This window comes from Phycodurus eques, chromosome 2 (assembly GCF_024500275.1).
Source record: "Phycodurus eques isolate BA_2022a chromosome 2, UOR_Pequ_1.1, whole genome shotgun sequence".
NCBI classification, from domain to species: domain Eukaryota; kingdom Metazoa; phylum Chordata; class Actinopteri; order Syngnathiformes; family Syngnathidae; genus Phycodurus; species Phycodurus eques.
The window spans coordinates 23,771,829-23,793,649 of NC_084526.1; the positions used below are offsets into that span (position 1 = coordinate 23,771,829).

Below are 21,821 nucleotides of genomic sequence, written 5' to 3' on the forward strand. Positions count from 1 at the left end.
AAACATTTCTTGACAGCAAACATTTGTATGAAACAAAAACACTTCTAAGCTGTAAATAGAGAACAGTCAGATGAAATTAGTGTTTAGTTTGTGGTAAAAACATTAATAAAATGTAAGTGTGTCATACTCGATGTAGCAAATAATACAAATAAAACACATTAACGTGAATAGTACTTTTTACATGGAAAATGCACCATTTTGAATGTCGAGCATGTCTAAAAGCTCCCCACAGACCCATGAATTCAGTTCACAGTCTTCGTGGGTGCTCAGGTGCGCTTGGTGCTGGCTCGGCTCCAGCTCTGTTTAAACGCATCCACGGGTTCTTCTTCAATGCTCCACTTTATGTCTCCCCGCCAACTCATTTGGCTGCAGGGCGGCAGCTCGCTTGTTGCCCTCCACCGTCGCCGGTGTCCAATTCTATCACTGGCAGCATTTTTTTTTTTTACACTTTCTCCCTCAAATCTTTCTTGCCCATCCCTGAGTGCTTCTCTCCAGATGGCAGGTGACAGCTGTAAAAGCTCGTTGCGAGGCTTTGCCCCGCCCTACACCAACCCCTCACCACCTGGCCCCCGCAACCCGCTGGCACCTCCCTGGCCTTCCAACAGGCCCGGGTTTCGTCGCTTTCCCCGGCTGATGCTGGCGAGCCTCTTTTATGTGTTGCTTAGCAGCACAAAGGGAGACAGCCCATTGATCAAATACCAACAGCTCAACAGGCTGCTTTGCTTCTTTTTTTGTTCACGACAGCGCCGATGGAGTGGATGGAAGAGGGAGTTGGATGATTCAAGTCTCAGGCCTCGACTGACACTTTGTTTTCATGCTGAAAAGAGCTGGAAAATGTTGCTGTCTGGCACGTACAAAACGTGTGCGATGTGTGACACATGCCAGCAGCAAGTAGGAAGATGCTTTATATTTCTCAGCCATTAGGTGGCCTAGACTTCGAGTTAGTGGTACTCGACGTTTTTCCACCATGGACCGGTTTTATACGAACAAATATTTTCACAGCCCGATGTGGTGGGGAGGGCTGGTGGGCTGCTGACGGAATTTCCAGATCAAAGTTAATCATCGATCGGGAGGTATGGGGTCTAATTTTTAAAAATGTTTTTAATCTTATTCTTATTTTTCCATACTATTGGCCAGCTAGTGGAAGGCGCCGGGGCTCTCAAGACCTATCTCCCGTTTTTTTGTTTCTTTTTTTTCAGTCTGTCTGTGTGGTCCACTAATAAATGGCCTGTAGCCAGTACTGGTCCGTGGCCAGGTGATTGGGGAAAGGGGACCTCTGGTCTAGTATACGTAGCTAAAATTCGATAGCAAATGGGCAAACTCTACATGGCTTAAAACCCTAATTTGAAACCCTAAACCTGGGTTGAAACCCTACTTTGAAGCCCTTACTCCATTTTAAAAGCCTAACTTTAAACACTAACAATGGCTTGATAGCCTAGTTTTAAAATGTAACCCTTGTTTGAAAAAAACAATCCAACCCCCCCCCCCCCCCGTTTGAAACCATAACCCCATTTGAAACCATAACCCCAGATTTGGAACCCTGACCCTGGCTTGAAACTCTTAGTCCGTGTTTTAGTTACCAAACTCGTGTTTGATGTTCAGTCATCCTGAAGGTAACCTTACATGTTGTCTTTCCTGCTTCTCACCATTTTGGTGGCAGCAGTCCCTTGCCACCGTGTCACTGCCGCTGCACATTAAGTTGCCTGGGCCGTCACCTGTCAATCAAACCACAGCAGCGCCCGTGACCCTCCTCGTCCTTGGACTTGACAAGCCGACGGAAGTTTTCCAGCATAGTTGATTTGGTTTTCACCTGAAGCAGCAGCACAAATGCTTCTCCTGCTCTCGTCTTTCTGTTGACATATTATTGAAAAAGCAGGGCTAATATAACACAAGGACGTGTATGCGCCCACGTCTAGCACCACTAATTTCCCAGTATTGGCGCCACTTCAGGGCCTTTGAGCAAGAGCCTCTTTTGGGCTCATTGGTGGATGTTCAAGGATGCTCTCCAGGCTTTGGATGATCTACACAGGTGCAGAAACAAAGACCAAGAGCCGTGTGGAGATGTGCTTAGGGGAGATGGTGGTGTATGATTCCTAAGGGGAGGCCTTGTCTTATTTCTGCAAGGAGAGATCCTCAGCATCCTTTTGTCAACCCCATTTGTTTGTTTGCTGCAGGAAATCACACTTCTTGATTTAATGTTGTTGTAATAAAATTTGAAACCCTAACCCAGGGTTAAAACCCTAGTTTGACAGCCTAACCCTGACTGAACAGCAGAATCAGTAACTCTAACCATGGCCTGAAACACTACAGTGGCACCTTGACTTACAAGTAACATTTGTTCTGTGAAAAAGCTCCTAATTCAATCAACTTGGACAGTATAACAAATATTTTTTTTTCCATTGAAATTAAATGCCCTGAATCCAATACGAGCCCAGCCAGAGAGAACATAATAAAATATAAAAGATAATTCACAGAAATAAACTTGTATAAAAAAAAAATCACACGCATACACGCACACACACACACACACACACACACACGCACGCACACACACTAGTATTTGTGTGTTAAAATGTGCCATTAAAGGGCTTAAAACTGTACTTTCAAACCCTAACCCTGATTTGTAACCCGAAATTAATACTTTAATCCCATTTTGAAACCCCATTATTTTATGACGGGTGTTTTATGTCAATAAGACATCAGATGCAGACTCCAAGGTTAAATCCCTTTTTCGCAGTAAAAAAATGGAACATAAAAAACATCAGCGATTGTCATGTTTGCATTTATTATCATAAATCAATCAATCTGTGGTCAGAAAAAAATGTAGTCTTCCAAAAAGTGATAAAATTGATAAAGACACTGAGTGTTTTGCAAATCAGGAATATTGAATCAAGTTTACTGACAGGTGCCAGAGGAAATACATACTTCAGTCAATATTTCCCAATGTAGAATCAATCATAATCAAATAGCCAATACCTCATAAAACCTGAGTTCAATGAGCATCAAGGGATTAACTGGCACATTTTCACTAAATGACACTGAAGTCACCAACCAGATGGGACGCAGGCGGTGAGATGTGCTCCTCAGGCTGAAGCATGACATGACATGCATAGCATCTCATTAGACGTGACCGCTTTAGCGAGCGACAAGCGTGACAGGAGTTTATCCGCAGGCACTTAAGGACTCAACTGAATGATGTTAGATTAGGTTTTGCCGGTAGTTTTGGATTTATTACACCAAGAGCTTGTCTTTGGCCTGAGCACATTAATGTTGTGTCGCATTGTAAGGTGGTGCTCGAGTTTTACATGGAACTCCCTGTGTAAAAAAAAAAAAAAAAAAAAAAAAAAAAGCTGTTTGCTGTACTGGGGTATAGTGTGTATAATATATGCATTTGAGTGTGTTTAACACTTACACCTGACCCTACACTGAACTCATATCCTTTACTCCGAACCTGAACCCTACACCAAACCCCAACCCTGGTGGTGGCCTAACCCTTACCCTAACTCCAAATGGAGGAGTCACCAACCTTTTGGAAACTAAAAGCTACTTCTTTAGTTAGTTAGTTAGAGCTCTCAATGCCATGAGGCACATGAGGCCCCAATTGCGATTTCTGTAATCTGTAGTTTTTTACGTGAGCAGATGATTGGCCAATCAAGTATGATTTGATCCTCCCGTTCAAGTACTAACCAGGACCGACCTTGCTTAGCTTCCGAGATCGGACGAGATCTGGCAGCATGTGGGGATTGGGCCGGAAGCTACTTCGTCGGTGCTGATTAATGTGAAGGGTTACGAGTTTGATACACACTGAAATAACAGATTTGCGCAAATAACTTTTTCAAATTAACTTAAATTTGAAATCGCTGACATTGTGACATAGTTTTTGTAATTATAGTCATATATTATACCTGACCACTTTGTCGCTGCGCCCCTCCCCCCCACACTCAACTCAGCTGAATGGCAACACGGTATTTCTGAGTTTTAAACAAGCGAGTCTCAGATGCTGTGGAGCCATAAAAATACACTCTATAAAGTAAACATTTTTTTGTGTTTTACAGCAATGCTTAACTATATTTGTCATTTTTAATGTAACTCTGGTGGATGAAATAGCAAAGCTTGCATTCATTGTCGCCAGTGAAGGTCATCGCGGCCACTTTCATTCACATGAATGGGACCAGATGACGAGCTCAAAATAGTCCCCTCTCTTATCTCACCCACATCCAATCGCAGCCAGCCCACGTTCTTTATTAGTGGGCCAACCAACCAGCACTTGGTGAATTGTGCTTCACAATGATTTATACACACACTGAACGGGCACTCGCCTCACCTGCGCCACACCGACATGCCACCTCGGTCCTCTTCAGCGGCGAGAGAGTCCTCCAGCACCGTGCTGCGAGAAGCCGTGGGGGACGGGCGTCGCCGTGGCTGCTCAGAGCACTCGCTTGCAGATCTTCTGGGGAGGACCGAGTTGGTGGAGAATATTGCCCTTCCAAAACAATTTCTAGCCCATTAAGATAATTGCATTTGTTGAGGACCCCGGTCCCCAGGGGTGCATTACATTTCAAATACTGAACTAGGCTTTCTCGGATGTGCTTCGGGGAAGTGAACCTGTAAACAGAGAAAGAATAAATAAATAATATATACAAAATAATTAACAGAAACCATACAATACTGATCAAAGATTTTCCGTTTCTAGCAGGTTGTGCTGGTCAGAGGTGGGTAGTAACACACTCCATTTATTTTACCTTTTTGAAAGATTTAATGCAACATACTTTTTACTCAGACTCGTGTCTTTTTATTAATTGGGAACGCTACTCCCACTCCATGACATTTGAGCTTAATTGTACTTGCTGCTTTTACACACACAGTTTGGGAAGAGGCTCATACTGTATTTTACTCATGCAATAACCAGCAGCAAATTCATAATGAGCTCCTCATTAGTGGTAAACAAGCAGGCTGGTCACTACACGCTACAATACAGTAACTTAAGGTACAACAAACTCATGCACAAGTATGTAAAACACACACGTACACTATGGGAAAAGACTTATCAACGAACATTAAATGACGAAACACATAATTAGCTGAGACTATTTACAATTGCCTCTCAGGGTTCAACCCCATGATTTGAAGGATTTCGTAAATGCTCCAAACAGAACCACAATGGGGCAGGCGCTGCGGAATTTGTTTCACGTGCGCAATCAGAACGCAAAGAGTGGCGGTGATTAAGGAGCAGTGTCCCACACGGATCCCATCCGGTGAAGCAGGGTTTTAATTCCCGGTTAATTGAGGCTAAGACGGGGATGGCGGTGTGTGGGGCCAGATGCCCTGCTGGTTGAGCGCCCGCTGGGCGAGGTGATTATTAGAGCTTTAGCAAAGGTAATCTGGAAACTAAAACCGGCCAGATGTACACCTGAGCCCATCTATCTCACCATCCCACAGCTCGCAGAAGTAGGAGGGCAGACATTCCAGTTTTAGCTTGTCTTTAATGGCAGCCGCCGGCGAGAGAATTGTTTGATTGATTTGCTTCATTTGATTTTGGATCTCGTCTGTGATTGGCGTCGACAGGTTCACACGACCGCAGAGAGAATAAACGATACAGAGAGAGGAAGTATATTTAGAATTTTCCGGGCTGCTGCCTGTGCTGAAGTCTAATCAAGGCAGCCGTTGTTTTTCTTCATCATCACAATGATATTATCGTCACTTTTTTCATTTACTGTGAAATAATTGCTGCTTGGAATGATTGTGTTAGGTGACTTGTTGTCATCTACTTACATGTGCACTACATCAGTATTGTCAAATCTAGCAAATTATAATAAAGTCATGTAAGGGTCAGGGGTAGGATTAAGGTAAGGTTCGAGGAACCCGATCCCGGGTTTGAATCTAAAATCGGGCCTTTTTTTCTTGAGGCTTGTGTGTGCAAACTAACGATGAATTGACATCAGAGCCCATGTGGTTGGTAATTAATACGCGTGGCTAATAATAGGCCTCAAAGTCCAAGGGTTTAGGTGGGGAAAGAATCTGGTGAGTATATCCTTTCGGTTTTTGTACCTACGACGTGCCAAGATTATTCTGTATGGATGGAAGAGACTGTAAAATGAAAAACACAACAAATTCAACACACAAGATGAGTCCAGTTGCCTCGATTCAAACTTCGTGGATTACCATGAACTGGACGACCGAGAGTTCACACAGGCTGGAAAAAAGAGATCATTTTTAGCAAGCACATTGGTATTTTTATGTATATTATAACAGGAAGTTAAAAATGAGGAAATTATGTTATCAGGCTAACGATATTCTATTGATTTTGATGCACATGTGATAACCAGTACATCATTGCTTGTTGATGCATTAGCATACACAATCTGTCTTGGATTTATGGCATGCGGATTTAACATTTAAAAACTGACTAAACGGAGTTAGCATTGTTCAGTAGATATCAAAAACGCCTTTCTGGCTAGTTGTAATTACATTTTGAACAATTGGAATTGTAATTGAAGATAGCTGTTACGTAATTGTGACACAGGTCGAAACCACAGATAGAGATATCACTTTTGGCAGTCATGTGTTGGGCTTTCTCATTATTCTACAATTCAGTTGCATAACTTCAATTGCATTGCAGATATCTGTAACTCCAGTTTGAGAGACCTACAACATCATTTTGCCTGGTAGAAACTTAAGGATATCTGAAAAGGGACATGTAAACATCTTGAATTGAGGTGAATTAAAGATATCTTGAACTTGAGATATCCCCTATGCGAAGGATGGAAATCTGCAAGCTAATTGTAGATATCGACTTGAATGACAAAAGTAACATCGGTTGTTCCAGGCAAATTGATCATTTCAGATATCTGAAAGGACAATTGTGGGTAGGAAGAATGTAGTTTTGGATATCTGAAATGTTCTTTTTGACACGACAAAACTGAAAACCAGCTATCTGCAACACATACCCAGCCAGCCTAGTTGTTCAATGTTAAAAGGGCTTCTTGCGATAGGAATTATTGTTCGAGACAAGAGCAAGAGCCCTGTTGACATTCAAAATAAGTTGGCAGCGTTAACCAAGGTTAAAGGTAATTTTCCATCCATCAATTTTCCATTATTTTCACCTATTCATCTTTTCCTTTTGCTTTTCAATGCACAAGAGGCGAGAACCAACCGGACCGCACGCTTGGAAAACTGCATATCAGCTGCCGTGAAGCTGCAGAAGCTTTGATGCTGTTTGAGGTAAAAGCCCATCAAGCTGCATATTAATGTGCATACATCTACTGTCTTTGTTGTGAGCGTGTGATCCAACAATCCATTGTGTTGGGATTGTGTTCTGTCATCTGCATTGGACACCAAAGAGACACTAGCGCAAGTGGATCCCGTGGGTGAGCAATGCCCCCTAGTGGCCATATCATTAACTGAACCAAGGCGATCTTCCATACTTGTGGCGGCTTAAAGCATGTCATGTCATTTCAAAGGCAGACTCTATCTGTGTGCGTGCGTGCGTGCGTGTGTGTCTGTGTGTGTGTGTGTGTGTGTGTTCGTACATGAATAAATTGTTGTCAAGCAAAGCGCAGTGTCTCCCAGGAATAGGAGGAGGAGGGCGGGACAAAACATCAACACGGGGGAACAGATGAGCACTCTCTGCGTTACTCTGATTAATTCACAAACAAGGGCGAGGACGAGTAAGACTCAAAGACGGCGAGGACAGGGCGGGGGCCGAGGAACGTCGGTCCCTTCTTGTTGGAAACTGCTTGGCTGCAGTTTCCTCAAGGTCGCTGGGTTAACAGGCAGTCGGGTGGCGTTGCAGGTGGTGTCTGCCAGCCGGGGCCTGGAGGAGCCCCCAATCAATGCTCACGATGCAGGGCGAAAATTATGAGAAGCCGGCCGCTCAAAGCAAGACAGATGAGGGAGAGAGTTATGGCAAAACAATGCAGATCAATAGAAACTTTTTTTGTGCACAATGGATGTGAGATGCTCAGAAATGCAGCTGGTACTATCACCTTGATGCTCCAGGGAGCAAGAAACAGCTTTGAATGAACAATTTGCCTCTATTGTGGTACTGAAATTGTACTTTCTCGTTCAAGAGAGAGTGGAGAAATACGAAACCAAGTATAATGTAGTGAACAAACACTCTTTTTAGTTTAGTTCGGGTTATGGTTCGGGTGATAGTTTTAGTGTTAGGATAAGGGTTGAGGGCAGGGTTAGGGTGAGGCTTGGGGGTTAGGGAAAGGGTAGGGTTTTGATCGCATTAGTGTTTAGGGTATGTTTAGGTGTAGGGTATAGGTTAGGGTAGAGTTATGGTAGGATTAGGTTAGCGTTTGGTTAAGGGTTTGGCTTCAGCATAAGTTTTAGGTTGGGGTGTTGGTAAAGGTATGATACTATACAGGTAGGGTTTGGGTTTAGCGTAGGGTTAGGATTCTGGGCAGGGTTAGTCTCAGTGTTTATCTTCGGGGTAGAGTACGTGTAGCGTTTTGGGTAAGTGTAGGGCCTGGGGTAGGTGTTGTTTAGGCAGGGTTATGGTACGATTACGTTGGGGTTTTGGGTCGGGTTTAGAATGGTTTATGTAGGATTACGGTTTAGTGTAGGGTTTAGGATAGGGGTAGGCCAAGGTACGTCGCACAAACATGTATTATTAAAGTGGCGCCTTGAGATATGAGTTTAATTCGTTCATTACTTCACACTCATAACGTAAAACTCAAATCATCTTCCCCCATTGAAATGAACGGATATGCCATTAATGAGGAATTTATGTTGACTAGCTTCTTTGAAATGACTTGGTTTAAATTTAGAAGTTCAAGTTTATTTGCAACAGGGGCCGAAGAAGAAACCATTCTGTTGTAGCGTATATTGGCATTTGGACAAAACGTAATTTATTTGAGAAATGAATTCGTTGAAGTTCCAGGTTAGTCCGATTTATGTTCTAATGTTAAAATCAAACTATTTTATCTCGAAAAGAGGCACCACGTCTCTTTTTAGATGCATAAAACTTTAGCAAAACGTGACGAAAAAACCTCTATGTCTCATAATTTGAAGCTTGCTACATTTTATGAAATGCCATTAGTAGATTACATAGGCTTCATTATTAAACTCAAAACAGACACAAGGAGTGGAATTTTATAGATTATTTAATGACATCTACAAGGGATGTATAGGGAAACACACAGAGTCTAACTACAGTAAGAAAATAACACTAAGGGTAACAACAAGGGAAGATTGGACCGTGTGTTGCTGGACTAAAGTTGAAAACATGAGCATTTAAACGAGAGCGAGAGAGAGAGAAAGAGAGAGAGAGAGAGAGAGAGAGCAAAGTTGGGATTTTGTGTGAAGCTAGTAATTTCCCTAAATTTATTAGACACTGATATTGTACATTCTAGCAACGCTTGTTGTGCTGTACTCATGACCGTAGATCTGTTGGTCGGTGGCGATGATCTTTCTCCGTACATCTCCGGAGGAAAATGAAGCAGGTTTAGTTGAAGAAGAAAAATGATGCAGAAAAATAAAACAAAAACAAAAGAAGCGAAAGAAGAAAAATTGTTGTCCCCTCGTAACTTTGCTGCCGATTGACCTTGTGGTGGGCCCAGCTCTTGCTCCCAGCTGCGTGCGTGACCGGGACGGGATGCCGGTAGTTGCTTGCTGAGGCTCCGCCGATTGATCACGGCTAGAAAAAAAAAACGATTGAAGCCGCCATTGGGTTGAGGCGGGCGCTCGCGCACTTAGTGGCGCCTGGTAGAACCGGAGGAAGGGTTTGGCTGAGGCCACCCAGTGGTTGGCGCGATTAGCCAGCCAGGACGGCAGAGGAGCAGGACACAAGAGAAAAAAATGTCCGTGTCCCAGCAATTGTTCCTATTGGGCGTTCGCCGGCGCCTTGCGTACATGTTTGAATATTAAGCAAATAGTTCATTGTTGTATTTGCATTCCGTTGTCAATCTGTCCCAGCTTGGTCTTCTTGGCGAGAGGGTCCCCCAACCTTTTGGTAGCTAGCTTCAAAAAAAGGAAAGAAGTCTTTTGAAGACGGGAATCAAGATTTTACAGGAAGCTGCTAATTAAATTAAGGTCCAGCAGGTGTATTTTAATGGCTGTTTTGCACAGCAGAGCCGCGGGGAGGCATGCAGTTTCTCCAGTTGTTGGTGGGAGGGGGGGGGTCAACTGGGTCAGTCACTACACAATTTTGCTACATAATACTGTAAGTCATAATAAATAAGTAAATGAGTGAAAGAACCTCTTTCTGGACACTTTTCCAACCCATCAAATGGAAACTTTTCTGAATTTACAAAAGGCCAATGGAAGTAATGAAACAGACAAGGTGACGGGAAGGTGGCGGTGCACAAGATGCTGAAGCAAACACACAGATCGATAGGAGAGAAGAGGCTAATGGGCTAGAGGCTTCGGCGGCGGCGCTGATATCCACAGGTCTTCTTTTTACTGCAGCCTTCTTAAATTATTCCAGCCATTACACGGGCACAAAGACCCGCCGCCACGCCGAGAGCCGTCACTTGTCGTTTGAGCCTTTAATCATGCCAGATCTGCTGTGGGGGGACCTCATCTTCTTCTTCATGTCTAAAAGCTCCGTCGCCATCATGATCCACATGCAAGAGAAAGTGCCTTGAATGAACAAGTGTCCTCTGTTGTGGTTCTGAAATGGTACCCTCCTTGAAGATGCACTGTAATAAAAGTCAGTGTCTACTGACACAGCCAAGCTCGATGTAGTTACACACTATTTTTGCATGTGTTTAGGGTTATGGGTTGGTTATAGTCGTGTCAGGGTGAGGATTGGGTTTAGAGTAAAGTGAGGGTAATCGGAAGGTTTTGTTATGGTTGGGGTAGGCAAAGGTTCAGAGTTGAGAGTAGATTTAAGTTTGGGTTAGGGTTTAGTGTAGGTTAGTGGCAGAGATGTGAGTAAGTCACATATATGCAAGCCACAAGCAAGTCTCAAGTCATTGCGGGGAAAAAAAACAAGCAAGTCGAGTCGCCACTAAATGTCAACCAAGTCGGGTCAAGTCATTACTTGGTTTAAGCAAGTCGCAGGTCAAGTCATACAATCTTGCTCCAGTTGCAACATATATCGGAGTGGTGATAAAATATGTTTTTCACAAATCATAACACTAGAAAAAAAAAAGTATTCACACCTTGTAAAAGTTAAATGAACAACAACTGAGATGATAATTGATTGATTGATTGAAGCTATTGCACTGAACTGTTTTGCAGTACAAACTGTGCTGTGTACTTTGTGAGGACAGCCTTCTAATGTTTACGGTTCTTAAGAGAGCACCATTAAGCAAAAGCCAAGACTGTTTTCTGTTGGTCAAATATCATTAGAAGTGTACCTAGTGGGCTAATGGAGCATGAATGTGAATAATAGATGACATGAAAATGTTGCAATCGTGCCGCCCTAAGCCAGTGTATGAAACTTAATGTTGACCAGCTAGCTAAACTCTTAAATTAGCTTACCTATCTAAATTTTGTAGAGACAGATGAAGTTCGACGTTGGTCTTGTTGTGTCTTTAATGCGCGAGTTGCAAACTATGCATGTTGTCATCGTCTTTTTGCAGATTTCATCGACATCATCCTTGAATCCCAATTTTATTATCATTGGAGCTCCTTCCAATTGGTGTTCATGCAGGTGGTTAACGTCACACCGGTAAGTGGGCAACAACACAAACTGTTTTGCCAGGTTGGCGCAAATGACCCCCTTGTCGTGACAAGTCATGTAGCAAGTCAAAGTCAAGTCTCTTGGCTACCAGGTCTACAATCAAGTCTTTCTTAAGTATTTGGCAAGCAAGTCGCAAGTCATAAAACTGGCAACTCGAGTCGACACACGTCAAGTCAGTTTACTCGAGTCCCCCCTTTTCTGCTTAGTGGTAGATTCATGGGTTTAGGGGTAGACTTTAGGGTAGGGTTAGTGTCATGGTTTAGGTTAGGGGATATGGGTTTAGGGTTTAGGGTATGGTTTGAGTTTAGTTTCTCGGTAGGTGTATTTTAGGGTTATGGTAGACTCTTGGTTTAGTGTAGGGTTCGGATTGGAGTAAGATCTGTGAGGTTAGGATTCACATGGGAGGTTAGAAAAGGACAAAGATGTGTGTCGCCGTCTCGCACATGCTCAGTGAACACGGCCACTGAAATATGACAGCTTGTGCAGTAAAGGCTTCAAGAAATACAGAGATGGATATTTTAAAGGCAGTATGATGAGACTCTCTTAAAATGTGATCAGCCCCGCTGTCAGTGGTTGAGGGGGTCCTATCAGGGTTCACTGCGCACACAGACTAGCGCCTTAGGCTGGGGAGAGGCACGTGACAGGCTGGTGGTGAGAAAATAACAACCAGGCCCTGAGATGGAGCAGGAGAAAATGTGGAAATACAGGGCAGAAATAGCGGCATCGATCAGGCGAGGTGCAGGGGATTAAGGGCGACAGGTTCCATTTTGGATTGGATAAATTGGAAAGAGGCGGTGTGTACATTACACTCCCTGTTACACACTTGATTTCTGTCTATGCAAACTGACAGGAGCTATTAGTCTTCTTACCTGTTAACATTTAGCACGTGCATGCTGATGATCATTATGAATGCTAATGTGAAATTCTAAATAAAGGTCGACTTGATGTGTTTGTTTTTATTGTGCAATGTGGTGTTGAGAGTAGCATTAACATGAATTATATGATGCATACATTGTAACCACGGATAATTTTTTTGTCATTGTGCTCATTCCTATTGTGCATTTTACCATAATTAACTGGCGAGAGGAGCAACCACAATAATAGTAGAACATATAGATTGCACGCGTGCCTTGGATATTTTATGACTGGATTATTTCTAGTTGTTCTAGTTATTGCTATTGCGCAAACTCCCGTTTAGCATGAATTACTGTTGAGAGGTGTGATCGCATAGTCATCAATGCACGCTTGGTTGTGACCGACTGTGCCGTGGACTTTGTTTTTTACTCTGTGGATTATATTTTGTGGTTTTGTTCCTCTTTTGTCGGCAATAAATAACTGGAGAAGCGACCGCATTAATTCCAGGATATGACACATACACACACGCATATATAACTGAGCATGCGGTGGCCATTGTTTTTTACTCTGATTATTTGTCGTCATTGTTTTTTTTCTATTGTGCCACGTCACAGTTATCCTGAATAGCTGCCGAGATAAATCACCACATTAATGATACGACGTTAATGTGTGCCTGCGAGTGACAAAGCGTGCCACAGAGCTTTATTTTTTATTTATTTTATTTGTTTTACTCTGTGCGTTTTTTCAGGTCATTGAGTAATCGTGAATAACTGGAAAGAGGATCCATCACTTTGATCATACGACATGTACACATGCCTGTGCGAGGTGGCAGACTTTGTGGCTTATTTCGTATTTAGAAAGCCCGGGCAAAATTGTGCTTTAAAGCTACTTCAATGCACATGACAGCTTGCTTGCTAAACCATTCCTTTTCGTCATCTAAACAGATTGTTATGCTAGTCCACCCTATACTGCTTACAGCCACTCGAGGGCATATTCCTTTAATTTGCTATTATACTGTATGTTCACAATTGAGGCGGGCAAGGGTCACCACTTTGTGAACAACTGCATGAGAACGTTTCTCAACGTACAATTGCAAGGAATTTAGGGATTTCATCAGCTACGGTCCATCATAATGTCAAAAGATTCAGAGGATCTGGTGAAATGTCTGCACGTACGCGGCAAGGATAAAAACCAACATTGAATGCCTGTGACCTTTGATCCCTCAGGCAGCACTGCATTAAAAACCATCATCATTGTGTAAAGGATATTGACACATGGACTTAGAAACACTACAGAAAACCATTGTCAGTTAACACAGTTGGTCGTTAAAACGCTACCATTAAAAAGCAAAAACCAGATATAAAACAACACCCAGAAACGGCGTCGGCTTCTCTGGGTCCGAGCTCATCTGAGATGGACTGACGCAAAGTGGAAAAGTGTGCTGTGGTCCGACGAGTCCACATTTTATATTGTTTTTGGAAATCATGGACGTTGTGTCCTCCGGCCCAAGGGAAAAAGAACCATCTTGATTGTTATCAGTGCAAAGTTCAAAATCCAGTATCTGTGATGGTATGGGGTGGGGGGGTTATTGCCTATGGCAAGAGTAACAAATCTCCAAAGGCACCAATAATGCTAAAAAGTACATACAGGTTTTGGAGCAAAGTATCCTGCCATCCAAGCAGTGTCTTTTTCAGCGATGCCCCTTCTTATTTCAGCAAGACAATGCCAAACCACATTCCGCACATGTAACAATAGTGTGGCTTCGTAATAAAAGAGTGCGATTACTAGACTGGCCTGCCAGCAGTCCAGACCTGTCTCCCATTGAAAATGTATGCAGGCGCATTACGAAGCCCAAAATAAGACAATGGAGATCCCCGAACTATTGTGCAACTAATGTCGTATGTCAAGCAAGAATGGGAAAGAATTCCACCTACAAAGCTTCAACAATTAGTGTCCTCAGTTCCCAATCGCTAATATCCATCCATCCATTTTCTGAGCCGCTTCTCCTCACTGGGGTCGCGGGCGTGCTGGAGCCTATCCCAGCTGTCATCGGGCAGGAGGCGGGGTACACCCTGAACTGGTCGCAGCCAATCCCTAATAGATTGTTGTTAAAAGGAAAGGTGATGTAACACAGGGGTAAACATGCCCGTCCCAGCTTTTTGGGAATGCGATGAAGGTATCAAATTCAAAATGAGAGAATATTTCACCCCCAAAAAAGCAATAACGGTCATCAGTTGGAACAATAAATATGTCTTTGTAGTGTATTCAATTGAACATAGGGTGAAAAGGATTTCCAAATCATTGTATTCTGTTTTTCTTTACATTTTACACAATGTCTCAACTTCATTAGAATTTTGAATTTTCATTCTCGTTTGTCATTTTTACAAACAATTTTAAACACACACGCATGCACACACGTTTAGGCAAAGTAAACAGTCTGAAATGTTTGCGTCAACAACAAAAATATAGACAATGGGCGACCTCACAGTGGGACGCGGCTTGCACGCTTTGATTAAAGAGCAATGACAACAGCGGCAGCAGTCACGCAATCAGCGAGTCGCTGAAACAGAAAAGTTTGGAGGCAGAAAAGGGAGGTCAATAACGATCTTGGCTGGTGGCCGCTGGAGCTGTGATGCAATCTCATTTACTGGTAAACACAGTCACTACACTCTGTGATTGACATGTCATACTATTAGTTCTGGTTTGACCATCAAAATCCAGAGGTCTTGCTTTGACATAGTGCATTGCTCTTTAACCAATAGAATCTTGTTCTGACATGAAAAAATCATAGTCAAACAAACTTTTTGGACCTCGACTGTCACCTCGAGACCCCTCCGATAAGGCATCAATCAAAACTAAAAGAGGTTGCTTCTCGAACAAGCTGTATTATTATCATAGCGATACAGGAGAGACGCGCACACAAAAGCATGTTTTCCACCATGTCAACACGCATGGAAGGTCCTGGTGGTGCTACAGCAACAGGAAGCAGAAAAACAGGACCAGGAGAAGTGCACCAAATGCTAATAATTCTTCATAAAAAAACAAAAAACAAAAACAAAAACTCAATTATAAAAATGAAAAATACAAAATGTCATCATGTGGAGAATGTCTATTGTGGGTGAGTTACACGTCACAGATCCACTGCACAATATAACGCCATGAGCAATAAGTTAAATAAAGGCATCGGATCCTTGAAACACACACGATAGAGGCGAGCTAATAACAGCAAAAGAGGAGCGCTCAAATGTCCCACAGACGGTAAATGTTACTTTTCCAGTTTGTTGATCTTCTCTTCTTACTTCTTTACTCAGTTCATTAGTCAAGTACTCCAGGAAGGACACACACATTCTGTCGGGTGCAGTTCTATGTGTTCTGAGTTCTAAAAGGTCCGCTTCAGGGTTGGTCTGGGTCCTTTCCTTCTTCAGTAGGGGGAGCTCTAGAGCCTCCTGCCGGTGCAGGACCGGCAGCACTGATCTCCATAGAACTTGTGGCCGCAGACACCGTGCTGGGGGACCAGGTGGCACCAGCTGAAGTGGTCCACGCAGGGGGGCTCGCCTGCACAGAGAGATCGGACACAACGGAGCCTCAAGGAACTTGCGTTTATTTTCAGAACTTGATAAACACACTTTTTCAGGGGAAGGGTTTTAGGGACTGAGCAGAAAATAATGACTTTTGTAACTTTAGATATTTTACATTCGTAATACAGTATTAATGTTGTACTTTTTGAAAGAAAATGAAAATATGAACTTTTTGCTTTAGAATATCCGTTTCATAGTTTTGAGATTTTTTTCCAGTCAATATTTTTTTTAGGAAAAGGGGGAGATTCTCCCTTGTAAGTGGTCCCTGGAACCAAAAAGTTTGCAAAGCCCTGATGTAGACACAGCAACACATTTACTTTTGAAGCACTTTACCTCTCAGTGTGGTCCCCGCAGCTGTCACCCGGTTATGGTGCTGTGGTGGCGGGGCGCCGCGGGGACAGAACTGAGTGTTGCAGGCCTGCGAAGCGACTGGTCGCTGGTGGGGCAGGCAGCCGGCCGCCGGACGACCCTGACGCAGGCACTGGATGTTGCGAGTCTGGACGCCCCCGCCGCAGGACACCGAGCACTGAAAGAAAAAGAAGCCGTGAAGAAAACAAACACACAGAATGTACCAAGTTGTCCTCCAGCCAGATGTGGACAAGCATCTCCTCTGGTGGAAACAGGCGGCAATCACACGCGCGCATCAAACTATCAGAGGTTGTCCTTAAGACTTGATGCATAATAGATGAGGAGCAACAACACACAACAAGCTGCCCACAGTTTGCCCATGCTGTGTGTTGACTTGCTGATGCCAGAGCAGTGCAAACAGGGCAGATCCAAAGAAATGTCACGTGCCAATCCAAAGAAAAATACATTGCAGTCAGAAGAATACTATTATTTCATCAAAATACACCAAACTTTATGCTCATTTTTTCCCTGAACAAATACGAATCTTTTTTTTATCTTTTTTGAACAATATAAAAGCTCTTATTTTTTCACTCAAAAGTAAAACAAAATATTTCCCCCAAAATACAACCTCTTTTCTCAACAATACAAGACTATTTCCAGAACAAAAATTGACTTTTTCTTGGGGGGAAAAAAAATCATGAAAAAAAACAACTTCCATTTTCTCGAAAACAAAGAAGGAATGATTGGAACCAATAACTTGCATAATTGTGCCCTTGGGGGGGACAAAAAAAATATAACTTTTTAGTTACTTTTTATCCGATTGTTCTATTGGGATTACAACTTTTTTTCATGAAAATCTAAAAACGTTTCTCTAAAATATTAATTGTTTTAAAATTACTACTTTTTTCTTGTAAGATTATGATTTTTGTCTTGGAAAAAAAAGCTCTCGAAGGAATACAACTTTTTTTTTGCTCAAAGATATACAGCTTTATTCTTGTAAAATTGCATTTTTTTTCAAAAAATGGGCAACAATTCCGATAACAAATGTGTTTTTTTTTTTTTTTTTACTGGGAAAAACACAACTTCATTCTTGTAAGGCTTCTTTTCTCAAAAAATATCTAACAACCTTTTTTCTCACAGCAATCCAACTTTATTCTCGTTCAAATTGTCAACTGACTTCTTCAGATTCTAACCTTGTGTTTGTGTGTCACTTTGACAATGGGTACCTGTTGCCATGGAGAAGAGTACCAGCTTGACACCACGGCGCTGGGGACGGTCCTGCCCGCCAGGACTTGGGCCAGCTCGGGGCACGGTCCTCGGTTGCAGCCCTGCTGGAGATACGCTGAGGGTTTGGCGAGGTTCCTGCATCTCCTCGCGGGAAACTCCACAAACCTGCGACGAGAGGGAACACCAACGAATGGGACACTTCTCAGTGGATTTGCGTCGATCAAAATCTTATCACTGCGAAGAGTTCTTACCCCCCCTGGAAATCTTTCTCCCCGCAGCGGAGCTCTCGCTTCTGCAGGCCCGGACCGCATGACTTGGAGCACTAAAACATAAGAATCATACATTTCAGAATTTGTTGATCTCTGTGAAGTAAGGGTGCATTGATTTTTCCCAATGTTACAAGTAGGAACTCCAGCTTTATGCGCTGTTCCAATCTGCATTTCATGGTCGGAGGTTGAAAAATTCTTTGAAAAAATGTTTTCCTTTATTACTTTATTCTCTAAATATTACATTTCTTTACGTTTCTTGAACTATACACCTTTTTTTTTAAATAAAACAAATACAAAAAAATCTGGAAGAATACTACTTTATTTTGGGGAAAAACATTACCCCCAAATATAAATGTAATGTCATACATTAAAAAAAAAATTCCTCAAAAAAACACTGAAAACACCAAGGGGGGATAGGCACCTAGCAGGGAAAACCCTTAAGTAATTGATGACCCCTCCCAAAAAATGTTTAGAATTGCAAGTACAAACAGTTTTCAACTGTAAATACACCCACAAATATTATACCTAAACAGTAGAATATCATTTTAAACTCATCTTACAACATTACCCTTAAAAAAAAACAATTAAACAAATGCCTTACAGGTGATTTGATTTGGAAAAATGCACCAGAAGTATGTGTGTAGATGCACATGTGATGAAGACTCTCTGTAACTTCCACTAACAATCCAGGCTAAATTTAGCTCCTCCCCAACATACAAAGCTTGTCCTTCAGTCAGGATTTATTACTTCAACACATTTCCTCAGCACCAATTTATTATACTACTTTCCTATTTTGACAAGGCTTTGGTGTCATCTTGCATCATCTTGGGCATTTCAGAAAGAGCACAAAAACATAAATGAAAAAAAAAATTGAGTAGGTGGTTTACTGCATATTTTTTTCTCTAAAAAATGTGAATGTTCTGAGAAAGATTGTCAAAGATTATGAATTTTCCAAAAATATTTGTGATTTTCTCAAATATTCAGACTCTTCACAAAAAGAATATTGTTTTTTAAAATATATTAATGTTTATTTAATATCATATACAAATATATTTTTCTTGCTGAATACAATTTAATTTCCCTAAGATTCTAATTTTTTTCTTGATTTTTATATTCTTCTAAAACAGAAAATAGCCTTTCTTTTAATAAAAGGTGTACTTTCTTTTTTCCTTGGTTGGGAATTTCCTCAACATTTTTTTTCTTGAAAAGAGGAATTAAAAAAATATATATTTTTTAAAATTCTTAAGAAATTACCTGCTGGAGTTTGACTTGTTTACCTCGAAAACATACAACTTACTTTCACAACAATGCATTTCCCCCCCTCAAAAATACTTAACCATATTCTTTGAAAAATACATTCACTGCAGCACAACTTTTTTTCCGGATCTTTTTCTCGAAGAAATGTATGACTTCTTTTCCTGAAAAAAATAAATTCCACCCCCACAAAAATGAGTTAATCTTAAAAAATATACGCCTTTTTCAAAAAAACAAAAAAAAAGTCAAAATTTTGATCAAATTACAATTTACAACTACATAAAAATGCATTCCAATCTCATTTCCTTGTTGGAGAAGTGAAATGTCCTTCCCAGTGTAATGCAGCATAATATGTACGTATGCATTGTGCCTGACATGCTGGTCCACAGAGGAGAAGTTATTTTGAGGCCATGCCCTCCATATTTGAAGGGGGTCAACATTAAATCCCTGTTCCTACCTCTCCCCAGGAAGTGTGCGTCCACTGGAGCCTGTCGTTCTTGGGGCAGCGGCGCAGGACGCAGCTCTCCTGGGCTTTGGGTCGCTGGTTCTGTCTGCACATGCTGTCGGGCACCACCGCCGCTGCCGTCCCGGGGTCGCCGCTTTGGCAGAACACGCTTCGCTTCCTCAGTCCACGGCCGCAACTCTTGGAGCACTGCGAGCGAGGAGACGCGGTGAAACACAGGTGGCGTCCTCTGCGGGGTTAGTGGCGTGAACATGTGGACCGCACGTTTTTTTTTTTTAACCTTGCTTGCGATTCTCTGAGGCTGGATTTTAAATGTATGTGTGTTCCACTTTTTTGGACTACTTTACATCGACTTCCAAAGCAACCCACCCAGAAAATATCCTAGTGATTCACATAACTTCATTCTTGTAATAGTAAGAAAATGTTTCCCAAATATACACCATTCCAATGCACTTTTCATAGTTAGAGGTTGCACTCTATTTCTTGAAGAAATACAACTTCATTCTTGAAAGATTGCCACTTTTTTTCTCGAAAAAGAAAATTGGAAAATATAAAACTTTTTTAAAGTTTAAAAAAATAATAATATATATATATATATATATATATATATATATATATATATATATATATACACAGTGGGTATATATATAATACACACACACAGTGGGTACGGAAAGTATTCAGACCCTCTTAAAGTTTTCACTCTTTGTTACACACATCATCTGCAAAAAGCAGAGATGCAATACTGAGGCCACCAAACCGGACCCCCTCTACGCCTCGGCTGCGCCTAGAAATTCTGTCAATAAAAGTTATGAACAGAATCGGTGACAAAGGGCAGCCTTGGCAGAGTCCAACCCTCACTGGAAACGAGTCCGACTTACTGCCGGATATGCGGACCAAACTCTGACTCCGGTCGTACAGGGACCGCACAGCCCGTATCAGGGGGTTCGGTACTCCATACTCCCAAAGCACACCCCACAGGACCCCCCGAGGGACACGGTCGAACGCCTTCTCCAAGTCCACAAAACACATGTAGACTGGTTGGGAGAACTCCCATGCACCCTCGAGGACACTGCCAAGGGTGTAGAGCTGGTCCACTGTTCCACGGCCAGGACGAAAACCACACTGCTCCTCCTGAATCTGAGATTTGACTTCCCGACGGACCCTCGTCTCCAGCACCCCTGAATAGACCTTACCACGGAGGCTGAGAAGTGTGATCCCCCTGTCGCCGTTGAGCCCCACCTCCAGGCCTGGCTCCAGAGGGGGGCCCCGGTGACCCCCAAGGGAAACCTGAATCCATTAATTGTATTTGTCATAGGTTTTTTTTTAATGATTTGTTGCAATTAGTTTTTTTGCTCAAATCATTTAAGTTATTTTTTTTCCTCAATAATGTACACACAGCACTCCATATTGTCAGAAAAAAATTGAATTGTTGACATTTTTACAGATTTATTAAAAAAGAAAAAGTGAAATATCTATCTATCTATCTATCTATCTACCTATACAGTATATATATATATATATATATATATATATATATATATATATATATATATATATATATATACACACACACACTATATAGCATTGTTTTGCCTTCTTCCTACAGTACATTTTCTACTCAATAATCAATTGGCAAATTGAACGAGTAATTGCATTGATAATTCAACACAAGCAGGACGATCAAACAGAAGGTCCCTGCTTGACTGAGGCTCCATTATGTACCCAAACATTAAACACAATACTGGCATGGCTCACAAATGAATGTGACCTCCAACAATCAGATTATCTGGCAACGTAACAACGCAGTAAACTTCAGAGGGAAAAAAAGGCGCAACTGCTCATCAGGGATGCTTTATGAGACCATACGTCACCCCACTAACACCCCCCCCCCCACACACACACACACACACACACACAAATATACAAGGTGCCTCATCCCAGCAGGGCTTTTGACACTGAAAGCTTTCACTGATCTTTCCAAGGAGAATGCCTTTCACAGCTACCTGAACTCACCTAACAGTCCCACCACTGTCATAAAGATTGACAGCTTGAGTGACAACTCTCACTCTCTCTTTTTTTTAAAGCAGAATTATGACCCCACGTGACCTGCATCACGTTTGATCAGATTCCCTGAAAAAGTACACACAGAAAAACGAGTGTGTGAAATCCTGCATTGATTGAATGCGTCT

The 21,821-nt window shown here is 42.1% G+C and overlaps 1 protein-coding gene across 2 annotated transcripts in view; it reads right to left on the reverse strand.

Annotated features, from left to right (window-relative positions):
- Positions 1-14,782: 14,782 nt before the first annotated feature.
- The window catches only part of adamts18 (ADAM metallopeptidase with thrombospondin type 1 motif, 18), a 91,974-nt gene continuing 84,935 nt past the window's right edge, over positions 14,783-21,821 (reverse strand). For both annotated transcript variants that reach the window (XM_061669997.1, XM_061669998.1), the window contains 5 exons: positions 19,624-19,818; positions 17,895-17,965; positions 17,643-17,808; positions 16,402-16,594; positions 14,783-16,045 (listed from right to left, as the gene is read on the reverse strand). In XM_061669997.1, coding sequence (XP_061525981.1) covers positions 15,927-16,045; positions 16,402-16,594; positions 17,643-17,808; positions 17,895-17,965; positions 19,624-19,818 — 744 coding nt within the window. In that variant the 3' untranslated portion in view covers positions 14,783-15,926. The remainder of the gene's footprint in view (positions 16,046-16,401; positions 16,595-17,642; positions 17,809-17,894; positions 17,966-19,623; positions 19,819-21,821) is intronic.